The sequence below is a fragment of the Chiloscyllium punctatum genome, chromosome 25, assembly GCF_047496795.1.
Source record: "Chiloscyllium punctatum isolate Juve2018m chromosome 25, sChiPun1.3, whole genome shotgun sequence".
Taxonomy (NCBI): Eukaryota; Metazoa; Chordata; class Chondrichthyes; order Orectolobiformes; family Hemiscylliidae; genus Chiloscyllium; species Chiloscyllium punctatum.
The window spans coordinates 55897700-55915128 of NC_092763.1; the positions used below are offsets into that span (position 1 = coordinate 55897700).

The window sequence follows — 17429 nt, forward strand, 5'->3', positions numbered from 1 at the left end:
GAGAAGAAGGTTGAGAAGTGACTTAATTGAGACATATAAGATAATCAGAGAATTGGATAGGTTGGACAGTGAGAGCCTTTTCCCTCGGTTGGCGATGGCTACACGAGGGGACAGAGCTTTAAACTGAGGGGTGATAGATATAGGACAGATATCAGAGGTAGTTTCTTTACTCAGAGTAGTAGGGGCATGGAATGCACTGCCTGCAAAAGTAGTAGACTCGCCAACTTTAAGGGCATTTAAATGGTCATTGGATAGGCGCACAGACGAGAATGAAATAGTTTAGGTTAAATGGTCTTCAGATGGATTCCACAGGTCGGCCCAACATTGAGGGCCGAAGGGCCTGTACTGCGCTATAATGTTCTATGCAAGTCTCCGTCTCATTGGCTTAGGTCTGCTTATTAACCAAGGTACTGCTGCTGGATCTTTTAACAAACACAATGCTGGAGAAACTCAGATGATCTGGCAGTACCTATGGGGAGAATTAACTTTTCAAGTTTGGTATGATTTCAGAACTTGTAACACTCCATCACAAATTCAACAGAAATCTGCCAAAGAAGTGGGAGAATGATTTTCTGCATGGGGCTAAAAATGGAAGTAATGGAAGACTCAGTGTGCAGTCAAAACAAACAAGCTACTGAGGTATTGCTCACATTTGTCAACATATACATTTATTTGAATGTAAAAAAAACCTCAAAAATATTTCCTTTAGCTTTTGTACAGATAACCATGGGATGAATCTGTTAATTTCTATGCTATAGAATCACTAGCAGGCCCCTGAAAAACAGCTAAAATGTTCAAACAACACAGACTCTGTTCATTCAGCAACTTATTTTATGGAAATAGTGCAATATTTGACAGAAACAAGTGCGAGTGGTTCGAGCAAGCGTCGAGTTTCTGATAGAACAGAGACCAGAAGAATGACCAAACAATAAAGCACAGAACTGTTTGCAACTTCTCAATATTTAAAGACAGTCATTTCAAAAAAGAGTTTAAAGTTCAGATGCCACATCGTGTTGCTGAATAATAATGTTGTTTTATATATTAAAAAAATTATAAACCATAATCATGAGAACGGTGATTCACTTCTGACCAATGTCACATATTTAAAATGAAATAACCTGTACACTCCATCCTTATTAAATATTTGATTACAGGTCTTTCTAGCCAGATCTTTAAATAAGCATTCTTGTCTACTGCCAATCTCCTGCTCTCTCTGCACACCTTGTACATTATTTCTATCCCGATAATTATCCAATACCCTCTTGAAAGCCTCGAGCGAACCTGCCTTCACCACACTTCCCAGGCATTTCATGCCTGAATTATTTGCTGCATGAAAGTTTTTTCTCACCTCGTCTGTCCTTCTATTGTAAATCACTGTAAATCTGTGTCCTCTGGTTTTTGGTTATTTTATGGATGGGAGTAGTTTCTCCCTATCAATTCTATCCATTCCCCTCAATTTTGAAAATCTCTTTTAGCCTTCTCTCCAATAAAAACAGTTCCATGTTCTTCAATCCTCAACTGTCATTTCTCATTCTTGGAACCATTTTGTCAGTTTATATTCTCCCAATAATGTGGCATCCAGAATTGTAGATAATGCTCCAGCTGAGATCTATCAACTGTATTATACAAGTTCAACATCACCTCCTTGCTCTTTTAATAAAGTTGAGGAACCTGTCCTGCCATCTTCAATGATCTGTGCATGCACACACCCAGACCTCTATGATCTTACACTTCTTCAGAATTACACTCCCCCCATCCACTTTTGTTATTGTTATGTTATCCCCTATGTTATTGTTCTTCCGACCAGAATTCATCACCTCATGTCTCTGCATTGAGCCACATCTGCCACCTATTCATCCACTCCAGAAACTTGTCCATGTCCTTTTGAAGTTCTATACTCTCCCTCTTTCAGTTTACAATTCTTCCAAGTTTTGTGTCCCCTGCACACCAAGATCTAGATTATTACTAAATTAGAAAAAGCGAGTTTCCTAATACCTGTCCATGGGGAACTCCACTACAAACTATTGTAAAGTGAAAGATGGGTAAATGTACTCTGACTAATCTTGACCAGTTTGCAGTAACCCTTTTTAACTCAGACATGTTATGCAGTCAGATAGACGAAGGAGACAAGAGACAGGGGAAGGTTCAACACTATGGAACACTTTATCAAGGAAAAACAATATGTATCAGATTAAACCCTATAAATCTCTTCACAGGACTCTTCAGTAAACAGTTTTAAATGTCTTAATAAACAGTCTCAAGTCTACATTAGCTTCCGAGGTACTGGAAATGTAAACAACCGTTTTTATTCCTGAAACAATGTAGCTGTTAGCACCAGGCCAGACAGTTCTAAGCCTGTCTGATTTTGACAGGAAGTTGATGGTCCAATTACAGACTGCATGAATACATTCTGTTCCAATACGGTTGTTTGCAAATTGCAGAGTCCATCTAGGCTTAAACTTGGCTTACACATTTAGAGTTTTAATGCATGCTTATGAAAAATGTTAATATTTGTATAACAATCCTGGAGGTCACCTGACTATGAAACCTTCCTCCAGCCTGAAAAATGTCCATTGATTTTTTTTTAAGATTCCCTACAGTGTGGAAACGGGCCCTTCAGCCCAACCAGTCCACAGTGACCCTCTGAAGAGTAACCCACCCAAACCCATCTCCCTCTGACTAATGCACCTAACACTGTGGGCAATTTAACATGGTCAATTCACCTGACCTGCACATCTTTGGGAGGAAACCCACGCAGACACAGGGAGAATGTGCAAACTCCACAAAGACAGTTGCCCGAAGCTGGAATTGAACCTAGGACCCTGGTGCTGTGAGGCAACGGTGCTAACCACTGAGCCACTGTGCCATCCCAGTACCTACTGTTTCCTATCATTGATCCAATTTTGTGTCCACATTGCTTTTGTCCCTTTTATTCCATGACCTATGATGTTCCTCACATCTATTGTGTGGGACTGAATCAAATTCCTTCTGGAAGTCCACATATCACATCAAGCCTTTGTTAGCTCTTCAGAAAACTCAAGCAAATTAGTTATCACAATTTCTGCTTTCAAAATCCTCACTGACACTTCCTAATCAACCTGTATTCTTCCACATGACTGATTTTATCTTGAATAATTATTTCTAGAAGTTACAATACTGAAGTTAAACTAGCTGCTCTGTACTTATTGGGCTTATCCTTACAACAAATGCAATTAACAACTGACCCAACGACGTTGTCTTGATCTAGCGTCCTGACCCACAATTTCAATTCTCCATCCCCGACTCTGACAAGTTTTGCTGGTCCAAACAGGCCTAAAACAGTCAGCTCTTCAAAGTAAAGATCTGGGGTTTTAATGGTGAGGAGGCGGCAGAAGCTAAAGGGATTTCTTCCACAACTGCATTTGCTATCTGGCAGTCATCTCTGTCAATCTGACACCCTCCAGCCAACTGCTTCTCTAGATCAATGCTTTCCAAACCTTTTCCCCACACAGACCCCAATATGAGGTTTGAAAATGGTTGTAATGCCACACCGGTAATGATGAGGTAAAGGTTATGAGAATAAGAGCAGAAGAGGGCTGTTTCAACTGCAGAGTGTTTGCACATATCACCAACCATTTCATTGGATTTTTCAGGATAGCAATCAGGTCTCTCAGATCAATTAGGTAAGCTACACGCATTACTTTAAAAATGAGGATTTAAAGGGACTTAGCACCCATCATCACTCTAGTGGAACTGCATGCTGCTGTCATATTTTAAACTGTCCCTCATCTAGAACAAGGCTTCCTAAAAGGATAGAGTAATAGATTCAAGGGTTAAAGATGCTGGGTCTCAGAACAGCTGAAAACCATAACATTTCAGCCATCTGGAGAAAGCTGGTGGGCATTTAAGGAAAAACTTGGACTGTACCAGGCAAAACTGGACATCTGATCTTTAACTAGTGATTTTGAATTGAACACCTTTCAGTGTTTAAAGATAACCTCATGATTTTTACTGCACTGATTTAGAGATGAAATTCCAATAAAAAATATAGAGACAGTCGACGGAGTTGTTTCGGTCATGGCTGAATCTTTTTATTTTGTTTTTACTTATGGACTAACTTGTGAAAAGGATTGTTTTGCAACAAAGGACAAGGCTATATTTTAAAAAGGAAATTACTGAAACCCACAGAGTTATATTATGATACAGACTTGGCCAGCCAGACCAAATCAACTTCGTTTATTACTGGATTCACAACATGCAAAATTAAAATATCCCATGACCCCCAAAATTGCTCAATTGTTCCTAACTAGATTTTATAAATAACTGATTCTGGATTAGTGGTGCTGGAAGAGCACAGCAGTTCATCCAAGTAGCTACTTGGATGCTGCCTGAACTTGGATGAACTGCTGTGCTCTTCCAGCACCACTAATCCAGAATCTGGTTTCCAGCATCTGCAGTCATTGTTTTTACCTTATAAATAACTGATCTTGGACACCAAGTTTATAACTTAAACCAAAATGAACAATTACTAGTAATGCAACTTGAGCAAAATACAAATGAACTACAGGGCAATCTAATTAATATCAACAATCTAAGCCCAATCTTCTTTGATCTCCAATCGCCACACACACCAAATGACAGACAGTTGAGATTTTTTAATTACAATGTTTCTAGTTCAATAACGGTGATAAAAACTTTCATGAAATCGAATGGATATGTAAGATTGTATCTTGATTGAATTCCGAAGTCACCGATTAATGCAAACAGCTTCCCAAGATCTCCAGAGATGTTTCCTTATTTCTTATAGACATTTTTTCCTCCAGAATTTTTAACAAATTGATAACGAGTGCACAAAACCAAACAACCCAATCCTGCAGGATTGAAAGCAGCACCATCTCTTGCCCAAGTACCCAGTTAAAACCAGTTCACAGCAGGTTTCTCCTTTTTTTTCCAACATTCTTTATGGTTGACTGGCCAGTACCAGTCATCATTTGATTGACCAATTCAACAGTCAACGAAGCTACCAGTCCTGGAGTACCAATTTGTCAATGGTATTCTTGGAGCAGTAATTAATCTGCATAGCTTTCCAGGCCAGTTGCCAACAGCAAATATCTAGTCGCTTGTTCTCTATTTTAAACAAGCTGCTGTGCAAAGTTCAATTCTCAACTACACTACTCAGTTCCAAAATCAAAAATTAGAAAAATTATGATGGTCTCAACAATATATTTACACAATTGCTTTGCCATCAGTTTGGGGGGGTGGGGAAGAAAGAAAGAGTGTAAAAGGAGACAGCATGCTACTCAGAGGTATGCACAAAGTGAGATAAGGGTTAACAACAGGTTGCTGTTGGTTCTTGGGTAGCTGTACAGATAGTAGGTGTGAATGATAGTGAGAAGCCCTTTGGCTTCTGGAAGGGGAATGGTGTCTCTCTCCACTAAAACACCTGAAGCAAAAGACTGTCAGCTGTTTTCTTATTGGTTGCTGTAAACTGTTGCTTTTCACCAAGGTAGAGCATTTATAATTTGAGAACCAGTCACACACTATCCCCTGTGAAGAGGAGAAAGAAGCCAAAGAAAAAGCTAAAAGAACTCAAACACAGTTGTATTGAGAGGACATTTTGGATGGTTAATCCAGCAGAGCCATGGGAAGAATTTAAGAATAGGATGGGTGCAATTTGATGTGGTTCTACTATAGGCCTCCCAATAGCCAGCAGGAGATAAAGGAGCAAGAATGAAAACATCAGAGAAAGATGTAAAAACAGGGCTATTGTAATGGGTGATTTTAACTTTCTCAACATTGACTAGATTCCCTTAATGCCACAGACCTAGATGGGTCAGAATTTGTTTGCTGCAGCCAGGAGGTTTTCTTGAAACAATATGTAGATAGTCATCTAGGGAAAGAACTGCAATAAACCTTATATTGGGGAATGAGCCTGTCCAGGTCAGTGGGGGAGCATTCTGTGAACAGTGATCATATGCATTAAGTTGTAAGACAGTTATGGATAAGGATATGACTGGTTCTCGGGTGGAAATGCTAATTTGGGGGAAGGCGAATGACAATAATATTACTCAGGAACTGGAGAAATTAGATTGGGATGGCTGTTCAAGGAGAAATACACATCTGACGTGTGGGTGTCTTTTAAAGGTCAGATGATTAGAGTTCAGTACCAGCATGTTTCAGAGAGGATGGCAGGCAAGAATGGCAAGATTTTGGAACATTGCTTGACAGATATTGAAGGTTTAGTAAAAAGGAAGCATATGTAAAGTTAAAGAAACTAAAATCAAACAAGGTCCTTTAGGAATACAAAGGAAGCAGAAATTAATTTAAACAAAAAATTAGGAGGGCTGGAAGGACCACAAATTGTCCCTGACAAGATAAAAGAAAATCCCATTAGCATCCTCTTGCTATTCGGATAAGAGGGTAATGAGGAAAGTTTAGGTCTACTCAAGGACAAAGGAAGGAATTTATGCATTGAGCCAGAGGAAGTGGCTAATACTCACTCTGTAATTAGTACTTAGCAGCAGAATTCACTATGGAGAAGACTGTGGATGATAGTAAGATCAGGGAGGAGTACATTGATATTCTGAGGCATGTAGAGCATATTAAGGAGGCTGTGGTGTTTGGTATCTTGAAACATATCCCTTCTTTAGGATACTGAAGGAAGCAAGAAAGGAAATTGCTTACACCTTGACAGATATCTTTGTATCATCTTGAGGTCCCAGAAGACTGGAGAATAGCCAGTGTTTTCCTTTGTTTAAGGAATAATTCTGGAAATTATAGGCCAGTGAACCTTACATCAGTGCTGGGGAAATTATTGGAGAAAGTTTTTATGGACAGGATTTACTCACATTTGAAAAATAATGGATTTATTCAGGATAGTAAGCATGGTTTTATGCAGGGGAGGTCTTGTCTCACAAAAGTGATGAGTTTTTTGAGGAAATGAAAATGATGATTGATGAAAGTGGGACAGTAGATATTGTCAACATAGACTTTACTGAAGCATTTGACAAGGCCTCTCATGGTAGGCTGGTCCAGAAAATTAAATTGCATGGGATCCATGTTAAGTTAGCAAATTGGAATCAAAATTTGCTTTACCATAGGAAATATAAAGTAGTTGTGGAGGGATTTTTTTTTTGACAGGAGGTGTGAGACCAGTTGTGTTTTTCCAAGGATCAGTGCTGAAACCGGTTCCTTGTTAAAATATAGATGGTCTGATCAGTAAATTTGCAAATGACACAAAAATTTGAAGTTGGAGGTAGTGAGGAAAGCTCTCAAAGTATATAGCAGAAAAGTTGGGCAGAGAAATGGCAGATGGCATCTAATCCAGACAGTTGTAATGTGATGCATTTTGGGAGGTCAAATGCAAGAGGAAAGTATGCAGTTAATGGCAGGACCCTTTGGAGCACTGATCTAAAAATATATCTTGTCCATAGCTCCCCGTAAATGGCAAAACAAGTGAATAAGGTTGTAAAGGCAGCATATGGCATGCTTGCCTTCATTGGTCAGGACAGAGTATAAAAGTTGGCAAGTCATGTGTGATAAGACTTCAATTAGGCCACATGTGGAGTACAGGTTGTTATGCTATAACACGTTTCATTAATGCAAATTCACTACAACACAGTTGATGAATTGGGAACACTATTTCTATAGCATGAACTTTTAAAGTGTGCATTGGTTATAACGCACTTCTGGCCCCATTAGTTTAAATGGTGCAGCTATTCTGCAATTTTCTTAAAAATGGGATTGCACGAGAACAGAACTACTACTTTGTAGAACTGACTGTAATGTATGCAGTTCTGATCCCCAACTCTAGGGAAGATGTGTAAGCTTTGGAGAAGGTGCAAGTTTAAGGGAGATGCACATGGAAATCTTTTTTAAAAACACAAGTAATAGGTGCCTGGGATATGATGCCAGATGAGGTGTTAGAAGCAAATAAGTTACTACTTAGACAGACACGTGGAACAAGCAGGGAATAAAAGGATACAGACTATATGTAGGCAGATAGTATTAGTTTAAAGTGGCATTTTGGTTAGCAGAGACATGGTGGGCCAAAGGGCCTGTCCCTGTGCTATACCGTTCTATGTAAAGGACTTTGGAAGCAAACAGAACCCCCATCATTGAATACTAAGGACTGATGCCACTGAACTGTTTCCTCAATACTTTATTCCCTTTTCCCATAATACAATTTTTTTTGTCTACATTTGTGTGTAGGGATGTTGAGAGTTTTAACGTACAGTTACACCAACACTTCATAGTGATCTACCTGCAGTTAGGATTTATTTATTTGTAACATGTAGAAATTCTCTTAAGTACAGAAACCTGGTCCGTGTTTTTTGTTAACCATTCAAATCAGAGGGATAAATTGGGGACTTTTGATAGAAGTATTAACTTTTATGATAACTCCAGGAATACTGTGGCTTGATTTCCATCACATTACCCTAGTGATTTTTATCATTAAAATCAGCTTCCTTTCTAGAATAGATGAAAATTCTGGGCTTGATTGAAACCACCATCAACAGGTTAGAGTATAAATTATCCAGAGGAGAACTGCTGTTATCACCTATGTCTCTTTTACAATCACGTGCATCATTTAACCACAGGGAAGGATCATGTAATATCCACTGGTACTTGCTGATACGACATCTTACACGGTGGCCTGGACAACTTCAGGTGTCTCAACGTCCCAGAATTGCAGCAGTAAGTGACCAAATTACATGTCCAATTAACAAGACGCATTTGATTTTATAAGATTCATTGCCACATGTCCCATCATCATATTAATGAAGCATGCCTGAAAAATGTTGTTATGACCAGGTGGGAGGTGTGCTCTTGTTGTAATTCCACTACTCTATAGTAGAAACATAAATGTTTTACACAGTTCCTGATATGACCATGTTTCCTTTAAATTAGATTTGAAAAAAAAGTCAACCTAGTTTCTTTAATAAACAAAGTTTTTGATTTATTATTAAAAAATTAGTTAATGAAGGTGCAAAACAAGTCAACACACAATTTGCAATATGAAAATATAAATGTTTAACTCATTAAATAACCCAAAATATGCACAACTAAACACATCAATCAAGGGTGGAATTTTTTCTGCAATGATTCACTTTGGTGGGGATGGGGGTGAGGAATAATATTTTTAGTCAATAAGTCTTAGTTCTTGAGGCCAAAAAGGAACAGGGCTGAGATGTGTAAATGGCTGTCTATCTGATATTCTGGCATGTGCAAATGAATATCACAAACATAAGCTGTTGTCTCTGGAAATTTTGCCAGACAGCTTGCTCATGAAACAGTATTAAGTTGTCTTCCAGTCACTCTTCAAGAGAGCAATCAGGTTTCACAACAAAGATGCTTCAAAAAACAGCAAATAGGAGTTGAGCAGAGTGTTCCTTAGCAGGCTTCTCCCCAATGGGAGTCCAAGAAAAAAAAATCTAATGCCAGTAAAATACTGTTCAAACACAGGCGATAAAAATAAAGAGCTGGAACTGTGCAGTTTGAGAAATGTCTTGTTAAAAAGTTAACAATCCAGGTATCTCTACAATCCTACAATTCCACAAAAAGTGAAGTTATTACAATATTGAACTTATTAATTCTTTGAAGAGGTTCAAAAATATACAGGCGTAATGGTAAATGGAATTTCAAAAGGCTTTTGATAAAGTAGACACATGACTAAGATCAAAAAACGCAGACAAATAGCAAAATAGATAAGTTGGCTATAAACAGAGTTGGAGTGAGGGTAGATATTCAAACTGACCGAAATAGACAGAGGTGTTCTGCAAGGGTCAATGCTGGGACCACCATTGTTCACATTTACATCAGTGATTTGGACTTGAAAATTTGAAGTACAATTTTAAAATCTGCAGCAATAACAAATTGGCAAGTCTAATAAATAAAAAAATTGACAAAATATTGGATATTATTAATAGCTTGTAACATGGGTTAACTGGCAATGAATTTCAACAGATATTTTTGTGCTAAAAATGCATTTCAGGAAGAAGAATAAGGAGGCCACATACTGCTATATAATATGAATTAGGTACAAAAAGGGGACAGAAATAAATAAATCACCAAAACATAAGACTAGTTAGTAAGAAAAATCAACCCAAGACCCTGGGAGTACAACGCCATTTGGTTGCAATCCAGTTCTGCCATTCAAAGATCATGGCTGATTTGATTATGGTCAATTCCACATTCTCATTGAACACCAATACCAATATTCAAAAATCTATCTACCGCTGCTTTAAAAATATACAATGACCTTGCCTGCACCATTCTTTACGGGAGAGAGTTCCAAAGGTCATGACCATCTGAAAGAAACAACTTTCTCACCTGTCTTAAACAGAAGAATCTCTATTTCCAAAAAACGCACTCAGTCCTAAACTCTCTCAATAGAGGAAACGTCCTTTCAGCACCATCCATTCAAGTTCCCTTAAGTACTTCTGCTTTAATACGATCACCCTTCACTCTTCTAAACTTCAATTGATAGAGATCCAGTTAGTCCTAACTTTCTTGGTAAGATAATCAGCTGAGAGAACCTTCTCTGAACTGCTCCTAACAATATTCTTAAATAAGAGTCCAAAATTGTAAAAGTACTCCGGATGTGGTCTCACCAATGCCCAAAATGTGGCAAAACATCCTCACATATATATTCCATTCCTCTTCTAATACATAACAGTTCATCTGCCTTCCTAAAGACATAACAAGCCTTTTATGTTTATGTACTAGGTCAAACATATTTGTTTGTACTTGAAACTTCTGCAATTTCTATCTAAAAATAATATTGTTTACTTTGACAAGGAGAAAAGGAAAAACAAATTCACATTTTCTCACTGTATTCCAATTGCCAAATGTTTGCCCACACACTGACTCCATATCCCACTGCAGACTATGTTCTCTTCACAGGTTGCAAAGGTAGGAAAATATCAAAAACAAATTTAGAAACATGCCTTCAGCCATGTCATTTGTGTAAATTGTAAATAATTGAGGCCTCAATACAGATTGTGACATCATTAGTAACAACTTCTTAATAAAGTTAGCTATTTATGCCTACTGTTGAAAAATGTGGTGCTGGAAAAAACACAGCAGGCCAGGCAGCATCCGAGGAGCAGGAGAATCGACATTTCAGGCATAACGTCGATTCTCCTGCTCCTCGGATGCTGCCTGGCCTGCTGTGTTTTTCCAGCACCACATTTTTCAACTCTGGTCTCCAACATCTGCAGTCCTCACTTTCTCCTATTTATGCCTACCCACTTACCCAAGCAATCCACTATCCATGTTGTTATCTCCTACGCCACAAGTTCTTTCTACTGCCCCAGTTACATGATTCACTGGTTCCAGCACAGTTCAGATGAATACCACCCTAACAGTATAGTTTTAAATATCTCCAATACTGCCGCTAGTATTCAAAACCCATTTCTCTCTCACTAATCTTTAAGCAATATATTCACGTCCAATCTTAATCATCCAATGCCAATTTTCTCATGGCTCAGATAATAATCCAGAGGTTTCTGCCTTGAACATTCTGTCTTTAGCTACTCCTATTCCCTCAACAGAACCCCTTTTCTAGTTCCATCTATGTCACTGGTGCCTATGTATACCCCAACCATATATCCTTTGCTTCTCACTGCAAAATTCCTCCTCAGCCCAACTCAGATGTCCAGAACCCCAGCACCGGGCAGGCAAGACAACATTCTGAGCTCTCACTGTCAGCTGTAGCTAATTGTGTCCATTCATCTGACAATATTATTCTCTGTCATCACTTGCTTGAATGACTTTCTGTACAAGGGCATGAACAGTTTGCCCTTCCAGACTGCTTTCATCCATTTAGGTTGCAAGAACTGTTGGACAATTTCAAAAGGTTAAGGATTATTTTCTGAAGAGATAAAAGGAAAAAGAAGTCTATATTAAACTTGCACTTAACTAGGTTAGATCAAAATTGGGAGAAGTGTGCATAATTTTATATCAATGTCACACGACTTGTAGCTACACCTGCTAGGAGATTCACAACGATGAAAGGATTGAAAGGATATTCGTACCAAGAAATCAATGTTGAAAGTAATCAGATAGAGCATAATGAAAGAATTTAACAAGTTAGATGAAAAACGTTTGTGTTCAAGGGAGAATTCAAAACTAGAGATCTTTACCAGAATATAATCACTACTAAACCTAATATGAAATTCAGCCAAAACTTATTTACCTGAGCTGATAAGAATGTGACACGTACTTCCAAAAAGAATAATTAAAGCCAAAAAGAATAATTGAATCCAGTAGCACAAATGTATTAAAAGGAAAGCTAGATAAGAATATGGTAGAAAGGAAGAGGATATATGGTTACTGTAAGATGAAGTAGGATGGTAGGTTGTTACGGAATGAACTGGGCCAAATGGTCTCTTTGTGCTGTGCACTCAGTAGATAATTGATATCGTCACTTGTTGACACATTGATTTTAATCTCAAAGTTTGCAAAGTTAGAACATAATGGAAGTACAATCATTTGTCTCCTGAAAAGTTATTTTCTTGAAAGTGATTTGTGCTAGAATAAGTTTGATTGCAGAAGTCACATGTCTCCCCTTCATCACAAGCAAGCCTGGTTAAGGAATCTGTTTAATTGGATGCCATCAACATTGACCTGATCGTGCGCTTACTTGAGAGCAAATGCATGCTCAACTGTGTGTTATATTTCCAAGCCTTGGCATGACATTTTCCTCATGTTTTGCACCAAAGGCTCCTCCTCCTACAAGAAAACCCTTTTTTGTTTTACACAGATGGTATTCTACTCTTGTCTAGGGTTGAACAAAAGTTTGTATTACTTTTGGTAGATTAGCAGCAATGATATAAGCCTCTTGTTTGTGTTCTCCTGATCTTTTTAAAATATGCATACAAATTGTATGACATAAGACTAAACCATAAATTAACTTTACTGAAAGGAAAAAAAGCCAAAAAAATTTGAATATTTGATTTCCAACACTTTTCTACTTCATTACCAATTTGATGATGAGTATTTTGACACCATTTGTGAAATAATTACACTGTCTAGATTTTCTTTCCAAATGCAGGACTGCTGTTTATTGGGGTGTCATTCAGGTCCTTAAACCTATTCCTGATATTTGATTCCATTACATAACTCAGAACGGAAGAAAAAAGTATGGGTGCATTGTTGTTCGAGATTATTTGTCAACTACTTTGTTAAAGGCAAATTTTGATTATTACTATTTGGTTAAACAAGAAGCATATACCTTTCTGAACAGATTGCTATATGTGGTCATTCTTATTGCATTAAAATCTCTGAGTTTTGTACATCTGGTCTGACTGCTCTCATTGTTGTAGTGAAAAAACAATACTGATTTAGGTTTTGCATCTGTGATTGTGTTTGTTTCCAAGTTTTGCTTTGCCTTAAAAACATAAGATAGGAGCAGCAGATTATACAATCTGCCAAGCCTCTTCTGTCATTCAGTCTGACCATGCTTGATCTTGGGCTTCATAATTCCATTTCCTGCTCCGTTTGTACCATTCGATTCTCTGAGACACCAAAAAAATTTGTCTTTCCCAATTTTAAACATATTCAATGATAAAACATTTACATTCCTTTGGACACAGAATTCCTAAGATTCACATGTCTCAGTGAAGTAGAGAGGGAATTTGACAAGAGAATTTTTCATTCGACTTCCATGTCGTTGGACATTAACCTAAGACTACAACAATGTATTAGATTCCCTGATTAGCAGAAATAATTTCTAAAACTTTAGCCCATTATACCCCTTCAGACTCTCGTGAGGCCACCTTCCATTCTTCTCAATTCCAGAGAATATAGGCTCAATTTATTATGCTATAGGACAACTGGCTTCATCTGGTGAAGGTCCTATACAGTTCCCAATGCAAATGTATTCTCAGCATCCTTTTACTATATTCCTCATGTGTTAGTTTCTTTTATTTCTATAAGCTTGTTAAGTTTGCAAAGTTAGAACATAATGGAAGTACAATTATTAAGACTCAATCCTGTCCACTTTCACATTGCAGAAGATTTACGTAATTCAATTTCAAAATGTTAGTTGCAGATACATAATCTTATCTTTCTTCCCAAAGGAAACAGTTTATTTGAAAAAAATAGGATGACAATGTCACTGGCAAGGCTGGTATTTATTGCCAATCCCTATTTTACCCTGATACACACATATTCTTCTGCAACATCACTGTACAATGAATACCATTGCACAACCTTATAGTTTAAATTTTATTCAAAAAGTTACTGTTTCATGACATAAATACAAATCAGAACAGTACAATGAACAACAAAATATGGAGGCCAACAGGATAAGGTAAATATAAAACATTTCAGTCGGTTGAAAACATACAGTTGATGAACTGCCTTTACAACAAAACAAACTTTTTTTTAAAAGTAGAAAAGTCTGCTTTCACTTATTTTAAAAATCATATATACAGTCCCCAGCAGTTCTTTAACGCAGTGGTGTACTAATGGCAGTACTGCCAAATATGAACAATGTTCTTAAAGTGTGTAAAAGCAAACTATTCTTCAAAAGACAACCATTTATTCATGGTTTATCTAATGAACTAATAATAAAATTTGATGCAAAAGCCAAGTTTTTAAATTTGGCAAATAAAGCTGAATATTTATTGAATTGAAATAAACAAAATATTTTGCAGGAGATGGATTTGGGAGATTATGTACTGCAAGCAGTTTAAGGCATGGAATGATTTAAAGAAAAAACCTTGATAGATGAAAGAAGACCGGCAAGAAGTGTCATGTACATTTTTTTTTATTATAAGTTAATGTCAACATAGAGTTGATAAAATAACCAGCTGCCAGAGTACTGCAGAACAATGTTGAAAAGCATTCTATGAATTATTAGAAACTTTATAATTATGACGGAAAATTTACCATAAAAATTAAAAACATAACCCATATTTAAGGAATAACATAAATGGGTAATTTTCTTGGTGTCTAATATCTTCAAACTAATTTACATTATTAAAACAAACTGTACTATGACCAGCTGTAGTTCATTTAACCTGAAGATTGCTTGCAAAGACAGATGTGAATAAAATATAAAATACAAATTTAAAAATTACTTAAGCATGAATATCCATGCTATTTTAGACGCTGTTAATTTTAATTATAATTTTTAAACCTCGTCCTTCTGTTTGGAATTTCAAAGTATGAAAAACTGAACAAGATTTGCAATTATAAAATCAGCACCAATCATATATATATTTTTTTATTTAAAATTTAGTTCCCTATTCCCAAACTCTAACAAGTCAAATAATTGTTTAGAGAAACTTTCAAACATACTACACGAAGCTCATTTAAATCAGAGACACAATACAGTGGCACTACTGGAAGGAATTTAACTTGCTTCCATAATTTTACAGTCTCTTAAAATATCAATTTATCAGGCAACAAACTGCCTCTTCAAAGCACTTAATCTAGGTGGACAGTGAACAACTCCATTAAGCATTCTCCTGAAAGGAGAAAATCTGTACAGTTTTAATATTTTAACTGCATTAACCAAAATACTTCTTTTAAAACTACCTCTCAATCATTCATACAATGACATTTCCTCAGAACATTGAAACTCCAAGGACCTAAAAGAGAGAAAAGATAACTTTTGTTTTAGCTGAAAATTACAACTATAGTAATTCTGGAAAATCAACTTTAAAATATTGTAACATAGCATTCGCAATATAATATATAGATAATGTTATAATCAAAAACTCTCAACCAAACTTCAAATGGATTTGAACAGTAAATTTGTATTTGTATGCTATATAATAGTTTTCAGTTATTTAGTGTTCTTGGAATAAGATGGCTCACCTGCCATCCAGTGGACATTTTGAATAACTACAGCCACAGAGTCATACAGCTGTACAGCATGTAAACAGACTCTTCGGTCCAACTCATCCATGCCGACTAGATATCCTAAACTAATCTAGTGCCAGTTGCCTGCACTTGGGCCATATCCCTCTCAACCCTTCCTATTCTCTAAAGGTTAACTTGCAGATCGTGTCTGTGATTAAGAAAGCGAATGTAATGTTGACATTTATCTCAAGAGGGTTAGTATATAAAAGCAGCAACGTGCTCCTGAGACTTTATAAAGTTCTAGTTAGGCCCTATTTAGTAGCTGAGTGTGCAATAGGTGGATGGAGGTGAGGGTGACGGTGATAGGTTGCAGAGGAGGATGGAGCAGATAGGTGGGAATGAAGATTGACAGATGGGACAGGTCATGAGGATGATGCTGAACTGGAAGGTTGGAACTGGGGTAAGGTGGGAAGAGGGGAAATAAGGAAACTGGTGAAGTCTACATTGATGCCATGGGGTTGAAGAGGCCTGAGGCGGAGAATGAGGTGTTCTTCCTCTAGGCATCGGGTGGTAAGGGAGTGGCGATGGAGGAGGCCCAGGACCTGCATGACCTCAGCAGATTGGGAGGGGGAGTTGAAATGTGCAGCCATGGGGCAGTGGGATCGATTGGTACAGGTATCCCAGAGATGTCCCCACCTTACTCCAGTTCCAACCTTCCAGCTCAACACCAGCCTCATGACCTGTCCCATCTGTAAACCTACCTTCCCACCTATCTGCTCCACCCTCCTCTCTGACCTATCATCCTCACCTCCACCTCCATCACCTATTGCACTCTCAGCTACCTTCCCCCAAGCCCTATCCCCCTCCCATTTGTCTCTCCACCCCTGAGGCTCCCAGCCTCATTTCTGATGAAAGGCTGTTGCCTGAAACATCGATTTTCCTGGTCCTCGGATGCTGCCTGATCTGCTATGCTTTTTCAGCACCACTCTAATCTTGACTCTGATCCCCAGCATCTGCAGTACTCACTTTCACCCTGGATTGGAAGGACTAACATATGATGAATTGCTGAGGATCAAGGGACTGTATTCATTAAAGTTTAGAAGGTTGAGGGGAAATCTAATAGAAGCTTACAAGATAAATCATGGCTTAGAAAGGGTGGATACTGGAGAGTTGTTTCCGTTAGGTGGGGAGACGAGGGACCATGGGCACAACCTTAGAATTAGAGGGGGTCAATTTAGAATGGAAATGCAGAGACATTTCTTCAGTAAGAGAGTGGTGGGCCTGTGGAATTCATTGTCAGAATGCAGTGGAGGCCGGGATGTTAAATGTCTTCAAGGCAGAGATTGATCAATTCTTGATCTCGCAAGGAATTAAGGGTTACGAGGAGAGTGCAGGTAGAGTTAAAATGTTCATCAGCCATGATTAAATGGCAGAGTGGACTCGATGGGCTGAGTGGCCTTATTTCCATTCCTATGTCTTATGGTGTATTCATATACCCACGCAGATGCCTTTTAAATGCTGTAATTGTACCAGCCTCCACCACTTCCTCTGGTAGCTCATACACGCACCAATGTCTGCATGAAAATGTTACCCCTTAGGTCTCTTTTATATCTTTCTCCTCTCACCCTAAACTT

The 17429-nt window shown here is 37.8% G+C and overlaps 1 protein-coding gene across 5 annotated transcripts in view; it reads right to left on the reverse strand.

The window, feature by feature from the left end:
- Positions 1-14098: 14098 nt before the first annotated feature.
- Positions 14099-17429, reverse strand: part of stag2b (STAG2 cohesin complex component b) — a 182015-nt gene continuing 178684 nt past the window's right edge. For all 5 annotated transcript variants that reach the window (XM_072595302.1, XM_072595299.1, XM_072595301.1 and 2 more), the window contains one exon: positions 14099-15581. In XM_072595302.1, coding sequence (XP_072451403.1) covers positions 15558-15581 — 24 coding nt within the window. In that variant the 3' untranslated portion in view covers positions 14099-15557. The remainder of the gene's footprint in view (positions 15582-17429) is intronic.